Genomic DNA, 22,772 nt, shown 5'->3' with positions numbered 1-22,772 from the left:
AAGATTGATCCCAGGGAAAAGAGTAGGCATTTGCAAAGGGGAAGGATTACCATTTGTCAGAGACTGATGCAAATGCAGAGATGTAAAGACTTGAACTGTAGAATTGAATAAAAGAGGCAATTCTCACTGGATGTACTCTTATTTTCCTCAAAGTTTTAAATTTTAAAGTTTTTTTTTTCTTTTTACATCACTTTAATTTCTGAAACTGTTGTCCCCTATCCCTTAAGAGCTGGTCTGTTTTCTTTGTAAAATATCAGGCAAGGTCCTTGACTGGAAGGGAGTTGAAGAGTGATATAAATTACTTGATTTCAGAAGAGAAGGTCTAGAACAGAATGCAACAGAAGGTAAAATGAAAGTTCACCTGAGATTAGCTAACACAAATTTACAGTATATGTATACAGTGAATGACTAGTTTTGTTTCTAACAGTTTCACCAGCCTGCTAAAATAGAAACAGAGAAGGAAAATAATGGGGAAAAAACCTAGGTTTGGCTTCTGGGAAAGAAAGATTGATAGGAAGAAAAGATCCAGCAATTCAAGGCAGAGGAAAGAGTTAACTGAACTGATTAACTACAGAATTATTTCAAAGAGAAAAAAGAAAGGACAGAGCAGAATTGATAGAATGACCAAATAGAATGATAAAGACCAGCTGTAGGTGCTGTGATCCTAAGAACTAGGCCCAGAGAGGGGAGGAAGAGAATAATGAACACAGATAATAAGGAAAAGGTACATTAGTGGTGGTAGTGGCATGTGTGTGCACATGCTAGCATGAGTGCCCATGTGTGTATAAACTGACAATAGATTGGAAAGTTGAGGCAATCAAGCCTTTATCTGCACTAGCTGGATTCTAAAATCCTTTTCAGCTCTAGCTTTATGCTCTACAGTGACCTATTGGAGTTTTGCTTCAAAATCCATTTTGCTATGTTTTATATGTATAACATATCACATTTCTTGCCTTCTCAATGGATGAAGAACAGGAAGGGAAAAGAAAATTTTGGAACAATTTTTTTTTAAATTAATACTATATATATATATATATATATATATATATACACACACACACATATAATTTTTTTTAAAAGTCCATGATGATGGACCTAGATTAGTTTATAATAAACAATACTAGCCAAGACAGTACAAAGTCTAAAAGGTCAACAATAAAAATGCAAAGATAATATGATAACTTCATTAGTGTCTGTAGATACTATGGTAATGGATAAAAATCTAGAAAAATAAATTTCATCTGTGTAATTAATTCTGAATTCTCTAAAAATCAAGTTGACACTTGGGTAAATTAACTTTAAAAAACACAATCACATGAGTTCAGTGTCACTTTGCAAGGTGAACCACATCTAAAAAGGGATTAGACAGTTTTATTCCACTATCCAAGCCCTAGTTAATGATGTGATAATGAGAAGAAAGTGTTTTAAGCTACTTTATACCACATTATTAAATGAAAACATTTTATAACCAAGGATTTTAAATACAGCTGTTATGTTACCTCCCACTCCACATTTAATTAAGTGTGAAGTTGCTAAGGAAATACTCAGTACTTTTTAAACTGGAGACTGGAATGTACTAGTTTGTTCCAGGCCCAGCATCTGGATTCAGATAAAAATATCTGTGCTCATCTCATGTTAGCATCAGGACAAGTGAAAATTGTAAATTCACAAAAACTCAAATTATGCTCTTTAGTTGCCATTAAGCCACTTCATTGGGTAATAATAAAACATGTAATTCAATCTGGCAAAACCTCAAGTTAGTTATTGCACAATTATATGAAGTGATTCTACTATATGAAGACTGCCTCAACCAAATGTCACCATTTACTTTGGCCATGTTCTTGAGAATCTATGGTAGTAGTGGATATTTGACCTCTAGAAACCATGACTGTGGAGAAAATCAACTGAGCTTTGGAGCCCCTGCCTACAGGCCCAAGCTGTCCTGCCAGGAGAGGAGGAATGCCATCTCACCAAATAAGATGGCCCACTATTATCTAGCTGACCCTAAGCAACTTCACATTTTACTCTGACTGCCTTTTTCTTATCCATTCTATCCAGGAGCTTACTTTCCGTTCCAACTTCTTCCTCGATAAACTGCAATCAATTTAATACTGCCATGGGTAAGTGAAAAGAAGTGCTTGTCGATGACTATTTATCCTTTCTATGTCTTCTTAAGTTATAATGACCAAGCTAGACCATGAGAAGGCACACAAATATAATGTCAAGACTTTTTCGACATGTTGATTAGCATTACTCAGGTTTTTTCCCTCTTTTTTTTTTTATTATTATTTATTTATTTTTGGGTAAAGGCTAGCTCTAAGAAGAGAAATATGCTGAGAAATTCAAAAAATGCAATATCTAAATATACATTTTAAAAAATAGTTACCATAAAGGGCAAAAAAGGCAATTCTTCTAATTCTCTATCGATAATAACTATTAATAGTAGTGTATTTAGGATCCATAGATACAGAGCTAGAAGGAGCCTCAAAAGTTATCTAGTTCAACTCCATTATTTTACAGATATGGAAACTGAGGCCAAGTGATTTGCCTTTGGGAGTACACATAAAAACAGGATTTGAAGCCAGGTTCTCTGACTCCTGAGCAGCACTCCTTCTTCTGAACTACCCTGTAAAATGAGTAGTAAACTGACTGATCATTTCACTTGTGGGTGCCTATTAAGCAGGCAAGATCCATTAATCAAGAGTTTAGAATGTAACTGCATCTGAGGTTAGCTAGAGACATTTTTGAAAAATTTAGCATTAGCTACTAAATCTTAGAGAATGTTAATTCTATACTAGTAACTCGATTCCATAAGATAGAGTTCTTATAATACAAATTTTTAAAGTTCAGACTTCAGACAAAAACAAATAATATTATTATGAGGCTTTAAAGTTAAATGAATTTAACCTGAATGCATGAAACATAAGATTCCTAAAGGAAATGATCACTACTTGCCAATATACTGCATTTTGCCATAAAACTGAAGTTGTAGAAAATGATAGTGCTTTAAGAAAAGTTTTTGATGGGAAATAAAACTTAGAACTTTAGATTTAGAGGTGGAAGAGAAGTCTTTTTTTTTTTTTTTTTTGCTGAAGCAATTGGGGTTCAGTTACTTTCCCAGGGTCACACAGCTAGGAAGTATTGTGTCTGAGATCACATTTGAACTCAGGTTCTCCTGACTTCAGAGCTCGTGATTTATCCACTGCGCCACCTAGCTGCCCCGAAGGAAGAGCAGTCTTTCTCACATGCACTGACTCCCTAAAATAACACATCATATTGCATTGCATTTTTAATGTAAATTATAGGATAGTACCCTGAAAAGTCATAATTAGGAAATATTAAGACAAAAAAAGAAAAAAAAAGTCAACATTCCAAAGCATCTAGCTTTTCTAATAAACTTCACCTTTCTTATTATTCTCACCTTTCTCCTCAACCACTCTCTACTTGCTTGATAGTCAATAATACCTGGTCAAAGTATAGTGATTAATGAATCCTGCCCAAGTAACACCAATAGATAGATGAGTAAAAGGCTGACTGCTATCCAAAAAGAAAATAAGGGAGCTTAAAGTATTATGTATCCACTATTCAAGTCAGTAGGTCTCTTTCACAGTTAAAAATCATATTTCCTGAGTTGTATTACCATATAAGTGATCTTTTCTTTTCAAAATTCCTACCAGCTGGCAAAAAGACCAATTTCATGGTAACAATAAACATACTATTTAGACAAACTTTTAAATTCTCTAATATAAAAGCAATACTAATAATGGGCTTCATCTTCTTTAGTATGATAGTTCCCTGCTTACCTTTAACCAACATCTGTTTATCATTGAAATGACCAGGGTTATTTTTTAAATATCATACCTTAAAAACCAAAAATCAAACAAAAAATTTATCTTGAATTCAATCTCAAGTTAAATCGACAGTATTATTCCAGTTACAAAACATTTATTTTGGGTGATGCTTTTTCAAGTAGGAAAACTGAAGTTGTATTTTTAGATTTAAATGTGGAGATTGAGAAACTGGCAAATATAGATAGCTATGTAAAATTTCAAATTTCTGAACACATTCGCCACTTAGGAAAAATATTTTCAATTAGAAATATGAAGCACACTGAAGGAAAATGTATGGAACTACAAAATATTCTTTTTCATATAGTAATGTTGATGACTAGCAAGTTTTTTTAAATTGCTTGATTTTTAGGCTCATATTTCAACTATCACCTAGAAACTTGTTACAGAGGAAGCTGGAAATTAATTGTTAAGATTTTAAAAAGACCTCTTAAAGAACTGTACTGATCCTCTCTTACTGAGAGAGAAGTAAGGTAGTATAAGGGGAAGAGGCCTAGACATGGAGGGAAAGAATGATGACAAGACCAGTTTGTTGCAGGAGTCTATTGGAGACAAGGAAAAATATGTACTAATTTGTACTTGGGATCCATAGATCCAGACCTAGAAAAAAATCCTAGAAAGAAAAATGGAGCATAAGAAATTGATGTTGCTATTATTGCAAAGAAAGGGGAAATACAAAGGATGTTCTTTCAAGGAAATACAACGTTTACAGTTTTCAACATTTAAAGTTCATATGGTACTGGGTCATTTTATTAACTAGACATTTTATTAGCATAGATAAGTCCCTTAATTTTTCTGAGTTTTATTTTCTTAACCGGTAAAATGAAGTTATCTTTACTACTCTGTGCACTATGGTTGTCAAAATAATTTTCCTAAACTTTGACCATGTCACTTCACTATTTAATAAACCCCAATGGCTTCCTACTCCCTCTAGGATCAAACGAACTTCTTTGACATTTCAAGCTCTTCACAACCTGGCCCCTTCCTATCTTTTCTGTTTTATTTCATTATTTCCCTTCATATGCTCTGCAGTCAAGCTTAACTTGTTGCTGCTCAAAAATGAATTTACATTTCCTGTCTCTGTGCCTTTGCATCAGTTCCTGATTTTTGGAATGCTGTTTCTGAGAATTTGTAGCTTTCTAAATTTACAACTCTGCTAGGTCACCTCCCAGTTACCCAGATACTAGTGCCTTTTCTTTGAGGTTAATAACTCCCATCTAGTCTATATCTTTTTTTAAATAGCTTTTTATTTTCAAAATACATGCAAAGATAATTTTCCAACATTCACCCTTGCAAAAACTTGTTTCCAAATTGTTCTCCTTCCCTTCCCTTCATCTCATTCCCTTAAACAGCAAGTAATTCAATATAGGTTAAACATGTGCAATTTTTCTAAACATATTTCTACATTTATCATGTTTCACAAGAAAAATCAGATCAAAGAGAAAAAAAATGAGGAAGGAAAAAAAGCAAGCAAACAACAAAGAGGGTAAAATTACTATGTTGTGATCCCTATTTAGTCCCCATAGTCTTCTTTCTGCATGCAGATGGCTCTCTCCATCACAAGTCTATTGGAATTGACCTGAATCATCACATTGTACAAAAAAGGCCAAGCCCATCTATACTAAGAAGTTCTAATTTGTGGATACATTGCCACCTCCATTAGGATGCAAACTCCTGGAGAATTGGTGTTGCTTTTGCTTTTTCTTTGTATTCCTAGCACTTAGCACTCTCTCTCTATATATATGTTTTTATATATAAATGTTCATTGACTAATCCAAGTGGAAATACCTTGTAATCAATTGGAACAATGATGGTATGAAAATAAAAGAGTTATCCATAAAGTTAAGAGAAGAGACAAGCTTTAAAAAAAAAAAAAAAAAAAAAAAAGAATAAAATTAATAGTGAACAGGACAGAACCTGGTGGGATAGTCACCATTAAGTGATAGGAAGAAAAACTTGTAAGGATAACTGGTTAGAAATAGAAATATAAAGAGGAAAAGATAAAAGCAGAGTAACATGTCAAAGAAACTGGGGAAGAAAAAGAATTCATGATAATGGGAGAGGAGTTGACCATCAGTGTTCAATGAAGTTTAAAAGTCAAGAATTAAAACTGAAGAGAAAAGATAAACAAAAACACAAACTAATGTATCTGAGACTATTAATGATCCTGGGGGGGAGGGGGAGGAACAGTTCCAGTAAAGAGGATGAAAACGTTTTTTGAGAGTGTGTGTGAAGATGATGGTAAGAGCCTGCCAGTAAAGAAAAAAGTGACAGAAATAAAGTCATCCCTCCTCCTAAATAAAGGAAAGGAATTCTGGAATCAAGGTTTTTAAGGCAGAAGAGGATCAAGATGAAAAAATTAGTTTTTGAGTAGGACATCTCTGCTCAAAAAATGGGAAAAATAAGAAAAAAGCAGAATATGAGAATATGTCCAGGTGTAGATAGTATATAACCAGTATATATAGTGTTCCAAATCTTTGAGAAAATGAAAGATCAGTGAGCTTGAAAAAAGAAAAAGCTTCAAACTGTAGACTTGGTGTGGAAACTAAGAAGTTAATGATAGAGGATAAGTGGCATTGTCTGGCTGTGGCAAGGCAAAACTGCAAGTCAAACAAATGAAGAAGTCCTGAGTCACGTAGAAATATGAAGGCTCAGGAGGAAAAAACAACCTAGAAAAATGTAGTTTAAAAAACTACAATTATCCTTTGAATTTTTCGAAGGACATCATCCTTCATCAAATAAAAAAGAAATGGATTTTTTTTTTTTTTTTTGCAGAGGCAAGTGAGATTAAGTTTCTTGCCCAAGGTCATACAGCCAGGAAGTATTAAGTGTCTGAGATCAAATTTGAACTCAAGTCCTTCTGACTTCAGAGCTGGTGCTCTATCCACTGAGCCACCTACGTGCCCCAAGAAATGGATTTTTAAAATATCATTAATAAAAACTGCATTCATGTTGCTAAGCAGCCTTTAAAATATTATTGAAAAATTTTAAATTATATACAGCAATTGTTGCATATGAATCATACATTATACAAACATTTTTTCTCAAATGATCCAAATAAAATTCAAAAAATTAAGTGCATTTTTATTTACAAGTACAGAATAAAGCCAAATAAAAAGCCTTATTAAAACAAAAGAATGTTTTTTGATTATTCAATTCACATTGTTACAAATCTCTTAGGTCAAAAGATTTACATTCAGAAATGTAATAACACTGCTACTAAAATCCCATTGGTTTATAAAATAGGCAGCATGGTTAAAACTCAGTAGTAGAAAAGTAGTTTACTATTTCAGAAGACTATTTGGGGGAGGTTGGTGTAGAAATACATTTTGGGATTGTGAAAGTAAGTTCTTTCTGCAATACACTAGCAAAGCTTTTGAACATTGCTGGAATCTTCTTATTTTAAATTTCTTCCTCAGCATATTAAAGAGATGAAGTCTATGTGGTATTAGATCTGAATTCAAATCCTGTCTCAGAAATTTACCTATCTGTGTAAGCCTGGGCAAGTCCCCTAACCTCTCAATCCTTTTATTCACTGATAAAATGGGATAATAATAGCACTTACCCCCATGTTATGAGGATTAAATGGAATAGCATGTAAAGTGGTTTGTGAACTTTCAAACACTCTATATAAATGCTACTTATTATTATTATTCTAATACTAAACTAAGATACTTTTTAATTTAGATAAATCTTCAATTTTCAGAACTTCATGAAAAGGATTTAAAAAAATGAACCATTATTCAATATTATCTTAGAATGAAGCTGATAAACTCAAGTAATGGTTACATTAAGTTCAGAAAGTCTGTTTTATTGTAAATGTTGTTGGTTCATTTTCTGTTTCACATTTGCTTTGGTATTCCCAGAGCTCAGCACAATTCCTGATACATAGTTTTTCCTTATAAAATGCTTGTTTTTTTCTGTTCAAGTTACTGACTCCTTTTTCATTGACCCATTCATTTTAAACCCTCTTCCCTACAAAACAAAGAAATCTAACATGCTAGACTTGGAGAAGATTTGAGAAACTATATCTCCTGTGGTGCAGGGCAAGCTAATAATCCTTGCTGCAGGAAAAGCTAAGGCCTATAGCTTTTCTGAATTCTGGAGTTCGGAGCTGTAGCTCCTGAAGGGGATGAGTGGGTGGAATGGGGTATACCACCACTACTGAAGAAGGGGAAAGAGGAAGAGAGAAAAAGAAAAGGCAAGAAAGAGCAAAAGAGAAAGGGAAAAAAAAAAATTCACTTTCCTTCATTATAGAGGTAGGGGAATTAAGGGGGTGGAATATTGTATAATGTCAGCTTGAAGAGGGAATCCCAAAACTGAAAAATCCTTAAAGGAGAAAACTTCCTTCAACTCTGCCTCAGTGAGAGGACTCCACACCAAGGACAAACAGTTTCATCTTTGTTAGCTGGGTGGGGGTCAGCTCAGTCCCCAAACCCATTGAATCAATTCAAATTCTAATCCTAGCTGAAACCCAGGGAGGAGCCAACCTGGGACTCCACCTTCGAGCCCCATTCAGCTTGTAGCCAAAGCTCCCATTATAAAAGAGCCAAACTAAAACCCTCTCTTTGTAGAGGTTCCAAACATGCCAGCTATGCCATGCTTGGCATCCCAAGGAGCCTCTGTCCACTGGAATACGGTTTCCAGGGCCCCTTCTCTTTACTCTCACCTATTTCCTTAACTAGACTAGACTTTAACCTTACTTCCAATCCCCATAATAAACCTCTTTTATCAATCTAGGTTTGTGAGTCTGTAAATTCCTTTATAGGGGATTCTTGCATCGCCTGAAGGAATCCCAGAACTCCCTATTCTTACTAGGCCACTAGACCTCATTTAGACCTAATTTAACTCCCGAAACCAGAAATCCTAATTTCATTTGGGCACCCCAAATCTAAACCTCATCAAGCTTTTGTTTTGATTTTGTTGAACTGTATTATCTGGAAAAGAAAAAATAAAATCAAGGAAAAAATGATGAAAAAATGAAAGAAATCATCAATAAAACATTTTAAAAATGAAATCGACTTGTACAAAAATGTTAAATATTTAAGAAAATTACTTAACCTCCCTGAGTTTGTAAGTGAACGTTAGGATCTCTAAGGTTCTTTTTGAGTTTAAAATACTTTTAAAAACTTAAACATTTGATTAGTTATTGCTTGAATTTTACTTTAAAATTTAACATACCAAACTTTATGTTTATGTTCTTAAACTAAAGGAAACTTATATCTGCAAAACAAATGTGAAAAAAAGTGTATATTTGGGTCTTACCAGATACAAAACCCACCACAATAAGGATCATTTGACTTAGAACTGGAAAGGACTTAAAGATTTTAAGATGTCTTGACTTATTAAGGAAAAAAAAATCATTTTACACATGTGGAAACTGAAGATCAGAGAAATTAAGTGACTTGGGAACAGTTCTGCGAGTGGTAAATAAAGTCAAGATTTAAATCCAGGTCCTTTTGACTCCAAATGTAGTACTCCCTCCACTACAATAAAAGCAAAGGCAGACCTGTTAAGAGAGGGGTTATTCTAGATGCCCTCTGACTTCTCTCACAATTTCAAAATTTATGTTTCTATTGAAGAATTGATTAAATTTCTCAAGGAAGTGTGTAGAGGAACACAGATAGTGGAGAACCCTGGGCGAGGTATAAGACTCTTTAGTTCAGTAAAAGGAACCTTGCTGACCTATCTGGTTTGGCTCCCCATCCCCCAGGGGCCTTCCTGAGAAGTCAGAGGAATCTGTGACAATCTGTGTTGTAATAAAAGCAGAGTTACACTGAAGTGGCAAGGAAACATCTACACACAATATAGCAAGTTGTTTATGTGGGTTCCTCCAAGCTCTATATTAAATGCTTAAATGTATCAGGGTAGAATAAATGGACTCCAGTTTGACCATCCTCTTGAGTTCCTTCCCGTCACTCCTCACCCATGATCAGGATTCGGGCTGGTACCGAAATACTCTAGCAGGTCCCGACAGAAATATTCTTAACAGTTATCTGTTAAGGCTATCACAGGTCAAAGGACCACACTTTTATTGTCGGCCCTAAAGGGAGTCAGGGACTTCTAGGCAAAGGACTTCAATACCTCTAGCACTTACACAGCATTGCCAATTAGTAGAAGTCTGCAATTGTAAAACTTGGATAAAGAACATTTAGGATTTCATTTTATTCAAATAAAAAGCTCTGAAATTCATTAGAAAGAAAGGAGCTCTGATAGAGTGTGGGAATGCCTCTGAGTCCTACCTCTGAAGGCTGACACAAACATTATGGCTACTCCCAGGTGTCATCTGTGAAACCAGGAGCCTCACAGATCTCAGGTCTAGCAGGTCAGAAGCTTAGGTCTAGGCAAAAGCTTAGAACCCTAGAACATCACAAATAGGTGAAAGGGGAAGAAGAAGAGGTGTTGGATGGGAGAAGACATTAGGAGAAGGACCCATGAGGGCCCCCAAGAGGGGGTAGTCCAGGACCACATCAGAGGAGTAGAGGCAAATGACAGTGACATCCTGAAGTTAAAGGGGAAGACCCCAAGGTGAAGAAGTATCTCACTTTCATATTAGCTCAGGGACAAAGTGCTAGAGGCCCCATCTTAATTATAGCTTTATTTCCCATAAGTGCCTTTTTTCTAATTTAATCTTTTTTTGGATAGTCCACAGAAAAAAAGAGCACTTTTAACATTTTAGAACATAAGCTTCTAGAAGGATCAAACACAACTAGATGCTTGGTGTATTTAGGTGAAAGGCTAGGATATGGAAGGGATTTAATACAATTTAAAACACAAAGCACAAATGCTTATAGTATTCCATTCACTGCATCCTCATAGTCTCCTTGCTACGGAGTGTTTAGTAGAGTTAGTCACTTAATATATGTTCCTTAGTTCTGGTATAGATCAGTCTCTGAAAGAATATTTTCTTACAGTAATTTAATTTAAATGTCAATGTGTATATTTATACCAGGACTCCAAACTGTCTAACCCCTAGTCACCAATTATTCAGGAGTATTTTAACCACTTAAGCTATCACATGCAAGAATCATAACATTCTACAAACTACCTATGACACTTACAGTATTTCATTTGGACTAAAGAAGATTTTAGACAGTTAACCCTGTTACGAAGGCAATTCTAAGTATTCTACAAATAAGAGAATTCTTTGAGTTATCCAGGTACGCTAAGAGCCATACTATGAAACTCTTATAAACAGAAAATGAATTAAATAAGCAGAATCTCAGAATATTTTAATAACAATTTTGTAAAGACAACTTTGAAAGCTGTAAGACCTGTGCTCAACACAACAATCATTCATGATTCCAAAGAATAATCTAAATGATTATCAAAGGATAACATGAAACACATTATTTATTTCTTGACAGAGAGGTGGCAGATTTGGAGTACAGAGCCATATTTTTTTAATAAGGGCCAATTGCAGAATTTATTTTGCTTAACAATGCATATTTGTTACACGGAATTTTCTTTTCTCTAGAAGTGGTGTTCAAGAAAGGGAGAGAGTTCTGGCAATTTAAAAAATAGAGAGGTTTAGAGGGTATTACAAATATGAAATATTGCATTTTTCAGATGAGATCATCATACTATTAAGTCTTATTTGCTATTTTTATTTTTTACATTGGTACAAGAAAACCTCTCATGGAATAAGAATAACATAAATGTTTATAATGTAAAAACAAAACGTCAATAAAACTTTAAAAAAAAAAAATTAAAAGCTCTTTCTGTTTGACTTTTAAAATTTGTTATATTCTAGCTCCGGCCTAATTTCCCACATTTATTCCACATTTACCTTTACATATTACATGTACATACATGTGCATATGTATATACATATATATGCTCATTAAAGTGGCCTGCTAGTTGTTTCCTGCTTATTCTGTTTCCTGTTTCAAGACCTACTCAATAGTTGTCCCCATGTTTGGAATGCACTTTCTTCTTACACAGAATTCTGAGATTGCTTTAAAACTTAGGGATAGGTACATTAGGTAAAATAGGTACTTCATAAAATGTGGTGGTTGCCTTAGAAAGCCACAAGTTACTCACAGGGTGGCTGGGAGGAAAGTCGTTGGAAAACATTAAAATGCAAGAGAAATGTAAATTACTTGGTAGAAAATTTTGTGGGAACCCTAAGAAATTTAGAACCTTTTAATTATTTTGATTTGTTTTGGGATATTTTTTGAAAGAAAAACTAAGATTTATATAGATTTTTCTTGGGTAGTATTCTTAATAAATAAATGCTTTAGAAAAAGTTGTAAAATTAAAAATTTCTTTTTCTCCCATCCTCTTTGTGCCTATTGAAAAAAAAAAAAAAGAAAAAAATCGTTAACATGTATTTCCTACATCAAAACCAAATTAGAACAAAGAAGAAATTGCCTTTTGATGGATAGGGAGGAGTTCATAATCAAACAAGAAATAAGAGAAATTGTGTGCTTTTCTCAAAGATCAGAAACAGATGATAGTAAAGTAGATCAAGTGCTTGGGCCTGAAGGCAGGGAGTCCCAAGTTCAAATCCAGCTTCTGACTTCCTGACTGAGTGATTCTGGGCAAGCTATTTAACCTGTTTGCTTCATTTTAGTATATATATACATTTTAACTGTATATAGGGATAATATTAATACTCACCTTGAAAGGTTATCATAAAGATTAAAGGAGATATTTAGTTTAAAAAAAAAAGTGTTTAGTCTAGCACTTGATAATGGGCACTTTACAAATTCTTGTCACGAAGCTCCATTATGAATAGACTTTTTTCACTAAGCAAATTTGCAACTCTGGCTGTTACCACTCACTGCCATGGCTATACCTCTTTGTCTAGTCAAAACTCTATGTACCAAGGCTTAACATCGGATACCTTGGGTCTCCTCCTGCATAAATAATTACTTTTCCTTCTACAACAGAATAAAGAAGGTCTCTGTGAACGCTTTGGTTTTATTTTTTCAGAATTGACAATAGGCTTTATGCTTTGGGTATTACCTCTGTGGCCCTTTGATCAGAGTTGAAGTAATAATCTCTGGAGCTCTTTGTTTAATAGTTGGATGCATAACATCTGGAGCTCTCTGATCATTTATTTTCAGTTTCCTTAGCAGAGCACCTGATCATAATGGGTACTATTTGAATTCTTATTCCTTTCCCTTCCAAAGATGACATGATGATGCTATAGAAAAAGTTCTGGTTCTAGCAGTTGAGGATGTGGATTAAATCCTGCCTCCTTTAAGCTTCAGTTGTTAATAAATAAATAAATTAATTAATTAAAAATGTCAATAGATCCATGATTCTAAGCCAGAGGTTCTTAACATTTTTATTATTGCCATGGATACCTTTAGCCATACATTGACACTTAAAATACCTTTTCTCCCTATAACACTTGCTGCCTACATTCATTGAATGGATTCATTGAAGGGATGCAAAGGCTAAATTTCAGTTAGGGTAAACCTTTTTCACTAAAGTGAAAAAAAAAAAAAAAGATGTAATCTAATCTTTTCCCCAGTTTACAGACTCCCCTGAAATTTAACCACAGACCCCATTAAGAATGCCTGTTCCAAGCCTATTTCAAAGCTGGCAGCTATTGTTTCTACACATTTATCAGTCAGAATCTTTAGTTATTTTCTGAGCTTAAGTTCTCTCATTCGTAAAATGTATATTACAAGATTACAGTGAGAAAAAACAATGTATGAACTTTAAGCCCCATATATATATAATTCATTATTCATTCATGTCTTAGTTAAATATTTTATCCTATAATCAATTATCAAATTACAAGAATGCATGTTATATTTTTATTTAATTGGCTTGTCTTCCCAACTGGATTTTTAAAGCTCAATGAGGGCAAAAGATCATCTATCTTATCTCTTTGTATCCCATATATTCTATATATCTCCCACAGGGCATAGCAGTGCCTAATGCACAGGAAGGACTCTAGAATACATTCATTACAGATCACGATTTTCCTTAGTCATGATTAGCCTTATCTGCAATCTCTCTTAAATATGCTCTAAAAGAACAACAAAACTAAGCAAGCCAAGCAAAGCTAGGTACCAGGATCTAGTTTCAAATCCTGTCTTATTAATTTTATAACTTTAGGAAAGTCATTTAACCCAAGTCTCAGTTTTCTTGTATTTAAGATGAGGATACCTCATTTCAGAGTCATTCTAAAGAAAATTTGTAAATCTTAAACATATTACATACATGTAAGGAGTTCTTTTGGGAAACTGACATGCTCCTCTTCTGTCTTTCCTTAGCTTCTCAACTGATTACTTCTTTGTTAATCACATAGATTAGAAGTGCAATGCAGCTCTTAGCAGATTGTCTAACAATAGGATTTTAGTCAGGAGAGATAGACAACACAAAACACCTGGATAGTAACCCCAAAACATTTCTCATTTTAGTTTCCTACAAACATTCTGGAACTAAAAAACTTCATCTGGTAAAACTGGGATCATGGGAAACAGTTTAAATTAAGAAAATGAGATGAATGTGGAAGGATGAACTTGTTTCTATTTTGTATAACTAATAAAGACAGCAGCAAAAACAACTAACAATGTTGCATCAAAGGATTAATACCTAAAAGTAGAACACATTCATCAGGTGGTAGGCTCAGACAAAATCATGAAAAGACAGTTTCTTTTGGCTGAAATATTAGATTACCAGGTTCAATTTCAAAGTAACTGATAGCTGCCTTCAAGTTTCTTATCATTCTGTCTGGTTATTTAATGAATTCTATGTTGAATGGAATGAGAATAACCTCTTGGATCAACGATCTTAATGTCTTCTGTTATATTTCCAGTAATAACTGACCTGAATTATTTTTAGTATTTCCCATAACAGAAAAAGATTAAACCATGTTCTCTATAAGAACTCCTCCTAGGTCACTGCCTTGTCATGGTGGAGGAGTTGGTGTACTTCAATGAAACCAAGAACTATGTCTTGTGGGGGCTTCCCAAGGTGTAAAGGAAGAGTACTGACAAGAAAGTACTGGAGAAGCAAATGCACAGGGTCATGAAAAGTTGGGACTCAACAGAATAACAATTCTTCTTTAGAAGAGTCTTCAAAAATCTCTGAGCACTAGATGAACAATTACATTCTATGGCAACTGAGCCAATGTGCCAATGAATATAGGACTTGATAGATGAATTACCTCCTACTCTGCAGGTCACAACCTATTCTACCCAACTATTGTTCATGGCACTTGATAGAAGATGAAACTTCAAAATCACAGATTGGGAAGAGACCCTGAAAAAAACATTTATATCGTAGGTGTCATTGCTGCTTTAGCGATATTTAAGGAAATTCATAAACTTTTAAGATGCTTCTAAATGAGAATATTTAACACCAAAGTATTACCAAAAACATATACTAAAGCAATGTTTTGGTTTCAATGTGACAAAGCTGTCAGGAAGTCATTTTTGTACCAATAGTTATTTGCAGAAAAATGAGGCAATCACCCTCATCAAATATTACAAAGCTCTTTTGTTATGTTAAGTATAGCCAACACAATGGTAATATTTCTGATCTTTCATAAAATATTTTTTAAACTACTTCACTATCTAGCAGTTCCCTCCAAATACTCGGAGACTGGTAAACTGAGCCAGGAAAGATAAAAGTAACTTTTAAAGTCAGAGACAGCTTCAAAGTCCAAGGTGGTAAACTACTGAACCATGTTCTGTGATATTTTAATAAGCTGTTAAGTTTTAATGCCCTCATGTAGTTCGTTGTTACTAGATAACTATAATGTCTATGGACAAAATTTCAACACTCATTGCAAAATGAACACACAGGCTTTTTTCATTTTTTGTGTGCGCAAAAATCAAGTATCCTGGTGTTACTGCCGATTCTAAAAGCAGGTGGGATACATCTTTTGAAGGGGAAAAAAAAATCTGGAGAAGTCAACAGAGTATAAAAACAAGCTCCCAACGTGGTTAAAGGGTCTTAGTTCCCACAGTCATTTTAACTTATACCCGGGAACAATCCCGGAAACTCTCCGCCCTAAACCTTCAGGCTAAAAAAGGTGTGTGCTCCCCCACTCCCTCCTCTCTCGCTCACCTGGTTCTAGGGAATCCTGAATCCGGGGTTTTGCCTCTAACAGGCTGAACTCTTCTGGGGTGACACAAGTTGCGCCCCCCTCTTCTGGATCCTCTACTTTAGTCACAGTAAATTGGGGCATTTTTCGAACCCGTTTTTTCAGATGCTTTGATTTTCCGGTTGCCCTTCTTCCAGTGTCTCTGCTAGCACGGCTCTCGGACTTCGCACAATCTCAATTGGAGATTGGGACGGAGAATGGGGAAGTTCTCCTGACTCATGTGACCTACAACCCCAGAGGGGCGGAGGGGAGATGAGAGGACACGCCTTCTGCAGTGTTTATCTGTCACTTATAAGGATTAAGCACTCCACCTCTTATTGTTATTAAACTGTAGAAATGCGGAGAGATCTGCTCAGCTCCTTTCCCCGGGCCACCTGGGAAACAGGTGACACTGGGCAAGGTTCGTGAAAACTTTACCCAAAAGCTGATGGAGTGTTTTTTGCATCCTTTTGATCATGATTCCAATTTATGTTCATAAAAAATTCTAGAATGGCAAAGCAAAGTAGTAGTTTACTTCATGATCTCTACTTTCCAGAGAACTTTGTGTTGCACATTGACCAGATAGGTCCTAGTTTTTAAGTCTATTAATATCCTTTAGGATTTTAGGGAGGTCTTGTTAGAATCTGTCATTTAGTTAGCGTCATGATAACAGCCCACATTAAGCCATTACAAGTTTTACAAAGTACTTTCCTCAAAATAATACTATGAAGTCTACAATTAAGTACTTAAATTCCATTTTGTAGATCAAGAAACTAAGCTTCTGGGGTAAAGTAAAAAGTTAACCAAGTAGAGGTCACAAGCTAGTAAACTGCCAAAAACTGAGTCCAAGTGCTCTAACACTTAGTCCACCTCTCTCCACTATACCACGATCATTCGTTCACTCTAAAAATATTTGAGTTGAACAAAGTTACTCAGCTAGAAACTGAGGGTGAGAGGAGGGATTAGATTTTTCAAAATACAGTTCCTACCTTCCATAAATTTACAAATTTGATCAGTATATCCAGAATGAAAAATGTTTCCTCAAAGTACAAATACATAAATCAGTTTTATACTGTCAAAGAGTTTAAATTTCTCATGCTTTTAATTAGAAGACAATTTCTCTCATTAAGAGGCACAGCTTTCTTCAGCACCTAGTTAAAGAAATAATTGGTGCCAATCTTTGACCTATGTGTTCAGAAAATCATGTGAAATTTCTCAATTCATATCTTTAACTTATGACATTTCTGTTACCCAGTACTAGCTCTTTGCATTCTAAAGTATGCACAATAAATCAAGCTTAAGAGTTTGTCTATTTTGATGATATAGAATTATCTGAAAAACATTAAGAAGTTCTACAGCTCCAGAAAGCCAGTAACTCTTCTATCCCATATTGAATTGCAAAAGGGAAAAATTTCTGGCAATCAGAAAATTTGAAGGTTTTAAATTTTAGACTTTTCATGGGTATACTTATATAGAAAAGAGAAAGGTTTATCAACTTGTAAGTCTATTTTACTAAACCATTTTACTTTTGGACTAAACTTCAATCTGGATCCAAATGTTTTCTTGGTAATCTTCCTATTTATATCTTTGGTAACTGCTATACAACAATTAAGTCAAATGTTTTGATCAATTTATCATAACTGGCATAAAAATTTATAATTAAAGTTTTGAGAGTTTTGAATGCAGTATTTCCAGTGTCTTTATCCTTCAGACCAGCTAGCTATAAGGACATTAATGAGTTCCAAGGTTTTAGAAAGAACAACAAAAAGACAATTCATGGTTTGTAATAAAAGATTTATTGTAAGTGTAATCCTACCTCCATCCCAACCTAGAGTCTACACAAGTATAAGCCATCTTTTTACCAAGCCCACTGAGGCATAGAACTTGGAAGTTTTGTGGAGGATGGAAATAGGTTTTTTGCTTTCTCTCCTCCAGAGCAGGATTCTTAAATGACTAAATGCTTAAAACAGAGAATTACAAAGGAAACAAAATATACTGAAACAGTTATCAACATATCTTTATTTTTTAAAGGAATAATTTTTCAGTTTTAAATTACTTTAAATTTTAGGACCTCATTTTTTTTACTTAATAGTATTTTAATTTTTTTCAATTACATGTAATGATGATTTGCAACATCAACTTTGTAAAATTCAAAATGTCTCTTAAAAATAAGTTCTTGGTTCTCAGGTTAAGAACTTTTGTTCTAGGAAGAAGCCATTTCTGCCACCAAGAAAGAACCCTTTAACTACCCTGTTTTACCCTTATGCAAAAGAAGTGACAACCTGAAGCCATCACAGGGAAAGGATTTTGGTTCTTCTAATTGGTTTATTTTTACAGTTGCTATTATCTAAAATGCACATATAAATCTTAATGGCCATTAATGTAATTTGAGTTGATTACTGTGTGTATTTATTAGAAAAAGGATTTCCCCCTTCAAAGGCAGGAGATATTTATTTTTTCAACAGAAAGAACTTACCTGAGAACTAGAGTCATCTAGACACCTGGACAGATGGGACACGGACACGGACACGGACACACACACACGAATTTTGTTATATTCTATAAGACTGTCTCAGACCAAATATGGAAGTCTAGATTCAGTTCTATCCTTTCTGTCAAAGAAATCACAAACTTAGAAGAAATAGATTATAGGGAGGAAAAAAAAACCCAACACTTCTCTTTATGGAACAATTTAGGGCTGTTGCCCCAAAATTTCAAAAAACCTACCTACTTTTATCCAATCTCTCTGCTGGACCTGCACTAAGAAAGGGAGAAAGTAAAAAGGTAGGTAAGAACTCTCAGGCTTCATAGACATACAGCACACAAGTAGCTTACAAATAATCAATTTTAGTGCACAATTCTGTTAGGTTGGCTACATTGTTTGAATGCCAAAAGTATGCTTGCCAAAAAAACTTATTTTATGGAAATTTCACACAGGGAAGTGATTCCAAGACAGTCAGAAATAGCTACAAGGACACTTTAGAATAGATTGTATGCCCTGGAAGATACAGCCACAGGGCTGCCCAGCATAGCGTGTCCTCATCAGAGAAAGTGGTGTGCTGTATGAGCAAAACAAAATTGAATTAACCCAAAGAAATGTGAGGTGTACAAAATTAGAGAAGCCATCTCAAATGTTCATATGGACTATTTGTGCCCTATTTGTAGCATTCTGAGCTCTTTTTGGTCTCATCAGCCACAGTTGAATACATTGTAACTCAACTCTAACAGTGAAGTCATTTTGGTCCTCTTCCACTAGGAAGGATAACCACCAACCAACAATCCACAAGCACTTCTGCCTTAAGAGGGCCATTAACAACTGAGAGTAGGGGTGGGCAAAAGAATTCTCCCTTCCCCTATCTGTTGTTAACTGGCAACAATAGCATTTTGATCTATGTCCAGAAATCTTGCCAGAAGATGGAAAGGAAAAGGCAAAAAAGCAGCTTAGTTCTTGATGACTCCATTTATAAGTCAGCAGAAAAGGGTGGCTCCAAGTCCTCAACTGATTCATTCATGGAATAGAAGGAAAAGGACAAAACACTGATGCATTGTTGTATTTTAAAGTCCCTTAAAGGTACCTTTTGTTTAAAGGGTGGTTCCAAATTAACCAATTCATTTTAGGGTAACCTCAGTCACTAAAATGATCAGAAATTCTCTTTTGTCACATACATGTTCACACCCTTTTTAGGGAGAGGTACAGAACAGACAAAGATTCTAAAGCTTACCTCTTGGTAAACTCCAAATTGTTTTTGAAATTCCAGATTCAACCCCACCCTGTCCTCATATTATAAGTCTGCATCATAAAACAGAATTAACTCCAAGGAAACCCACAAACATTTTGTAATTAGGAAATCTTGTAAGTAACTGAAATTACTTAAATGATTGAAAATCTTATTTGGCTATACCAACTGTACCATTCAGAACATTAGGATGGAAATTTCATGGATTTGTAAAAGAATGAATCTTTTATTAGGAGATAAAACACTAGCCAGATGGTCTAGTTTCTCATATACACCAAGTTGTTCATATTTTAATAATTCAAGATCACAGTAGATAACAAATCACATTTATTTATGACATTTGATAGCTTATAACAGGCAGTTAGGTGGCACAAGTTGACTGAATGCTGGACCTGGAGTTAGGAAGACCTGAGTTCATATGTGATCTCAAACAACTATTAGTTAAATAACTATGAGCAAGTCACTTAATCCTGTTTGTCTTAAGTTTTCTCATCTGTAATGAGCTGGAGAAGAAAACGGCATATTGCTTCAGTATCTTTGCCAAGAAAGCCCCCAAAAAGGTTGACTGACACAACAAAAAGCTTGTCAGACACAAATGAAAAACAATAGCAATTTATAAAGCAGTATCAAGTCCACAACCATTAACTGTCCTCTACATTAGGATACAAAGAAAGGCATTTCTTGTCCTCAAGTAGCTCACAGTTTTTCCTGTTTAGGAAACCTAAATCAGATTAAAATATGAGGAAAAAAAATAGCTAGATAATCTATTATTTATTTTCTTTGGGCCTTAAACAAAAAAATACCTTTAAGGGACTTCAAGATATATTCATGCAACAGTGTTTTGTTCTTTTTCTTTCCATTTCATAATTATAATCAACTAAATTCATTTAATTAGAGAGATTATCACTTTACCTTAGGCTAACATTAGAATTTTGGAATATTTTTAAAGAGATGAAATTTCACATATTCAATTTAATTAGCTAATAGAAAAATGGTAAGCTAAGTCATAAATCTTAGGTATAGATACTTTAACAAATTGACCTCTAATTAGCCTCTTCATTAGCTTAAAACAGCTGTTGAAGGTACTACTTGATAAACTTGTTGGTATTCAACCATATACTATTTGTATATTATATCTGCTTATAATTAATTTGCTTAGCAAGCTCTTTTTTCTTAAATAGATTTAGTGTGAACTTCCTTTCCAAATTTCATCATCATCAGATTAACTTTTATCTATCAGAAACATGGCTAAAAATGTGTAGGGTGAAGCCAGATTTTTACAAGATTTTGAGTGCTAGGCTAAGCAGTCAGAAGCAATAAAGAACTGGTAAAGCATTTTTAAACACAGGAGCAATAAGAGCTAAGTATTAATAAGGAGTAATAAGAGCTAGATTAGCTAAGCTAACTAGAAGCTCTGTGTGTGTGTGTGTGTGTGTGTGTGTGTGTGTGTGTGTGTGTGTGTGTGTGTGTTTCTTCCACTATAACCACTGTTTTCAATCTTGGTTGTATAACAAAAAACAAAGATAGTGAGGGATTGGTGATGGAATGATCTGAGAGAATATCCCTGGCTGATGGAAATAGAGGCTTTCTACTAAAATAGTAATGGGAAGAGAATGGAGATGACAAATATATGAGATATTGTGGAAACAGTCTTGGTAGCTAATCAGAATATGAACAATGAGGACCAAAAATGAGTCAAAGAGAATATTCAGTTACCACTGTTGGAGAGTACTAGTGATAAGATAAATTGACAAAAATAATGAGGAAGAGGAACAGGTTTAACATCTAGTCTTGGCCTCAATCCAGAAACAAGACACTCAAAACCATAATTAATGTCAACAATCATAAATTGATATAATTTATATGGTATAAAAGGCAAAATATTTCACACATGTGTATATATACACATATATACATACATACATACACACACACACACACACACACACACATATATATATATATGAAATTTGCGATCATCTCAGAGGGAAGGTAGAACTTTAGTTGAGACTTGAAGTCAGGGAAGCCAAGTGGAGGAAATGAAGAAGGATAGAGTTTTAGACACAGGGCAGTGAAAATGCCTGGAGTCAGGAGATAGACTGTTCTGTACCAGGAGCAGCAAGGAAGTCAATGTCATTAGATCACAGAGTAAATGGAGAGGAGTAAGGTATAAAAAGATAAGTGAAATAGGAAGAGGCCAAGTTATGCAGAGATTTAAAACAAGAGAGAACTTTTATTTTGATCCCAGAAATGATAGGTAGATATTGAAGTGGCCTAAATAGGGATGTGACATGGTTAGATTTGTACTTTAGGAAGCACAATTTGACAGTTGAGTAAGATGGTTACTTTCTACTTCATTCCAGTGCCATTCTAGTAAACATTTCACTGTGTCATGTATGTGACTCTTGATTCTCAAAGACTATGTATGCTCTGGCAAGCTGGAAAAGCCTTGAGTACAGGTCTAGTTACAGAATTGATTCTCCAAAGGCCAGTCTAATTTATTCTTAGAAAGTTGACTACCAGATAATTATTTTTAACAATACCTAAGACTTTTATACTTTTTCTCTATATCTATATGTATGTGTATGTATAAGCACAAATAAATATATATACAAGTATATATAAACATATGGATTTTTGCATAAAAACACTAAGGCATGAAGTATTTTCAATCTGCATTGGCATATATAATTTGTTCATGAGAACCAGGACAGTACTATGAGGCAATGAATTAGCATTAGCAGCTAAACACTGATAGCTGATCTGAGCTAACATGTCACTGTTACTCAAATTTTTCTGTAACTATACAGTATTTTCTCTAAAGCAGTGTGATCCCTACAGTTATTCACTGTTGACACTGAGAATAGCACAATACTAACATGATGGCTAAAATTCCTTTTAGATGCTGCAATCAGCTTGTGTACTGAAGCATGACATTTGAGACCCTTTTACTAAAATATTTGCAGCACCAAAAACAGGAAGCTAGCAAATACAGCAAGTAGTTGATAGTGGTAAACTCTTATTATGCATTACTTTCAAAACTAAGGATACATTTCTTTAAAAGTAAAATGCAAAGTAAAAAGAATCCAAAACTAGATTTTATTTCTCCTATTTGCCTAACATATCCTCAGAAAA

General features: G+C 34.5%; 1 protein-coding gene across 4 annotated transcripts in view; it reads right to left on the bottom strand.

Annotated features, from left to right (window-relative positions):
* The window catches only part of SLC12A6 (solute carrier family 12 member 6), a 104,209-nt gene that overhangs the window by 61,023 nt on the left and 20,414 nt on the right, over window positions 1-22,772 (bottom strand). The window contains exon 1 of one of the 4 annotated variants that reach the window (XM_051976983.1): window positions 15,885-16,037. The exons of the other annotated variants lie outside the window; for them this stretch is intronic. Within the exon in view, the coding sequence (XP_051832943.1) occupies window positions 15,885-16,005 (121 nt within the window). The 5' untranslated portion in view covers window positions 16,006-16,037. Of the gene's footprint in view, window positions 1-15,884; window positions 16,038-22,772 lie in introns of those variants that run through there. 4 annotated transcript variants of the gene reach the window in all.

This window comes from Antechinus flavipes, chromosome 2 (genome assembly GCF_016432865.1).
Source record: "Antechinus flavipes isolate AdamAnt ecotype Samford, QLD, Australia chromosome 2, AdamAnt_v2, whole genome shotgun sequence".
NCBI classification, from domain to species: domain Eukaryota; kingdom Metazoa; phylum Chordata; class Mammalia; order Dasyuromorphia; family Dasyuridae; genus Antechinus; species Antechinus flavipes.
This window is presented reverse-complemented; position numbering and strand designations above follow the sequence as displayed.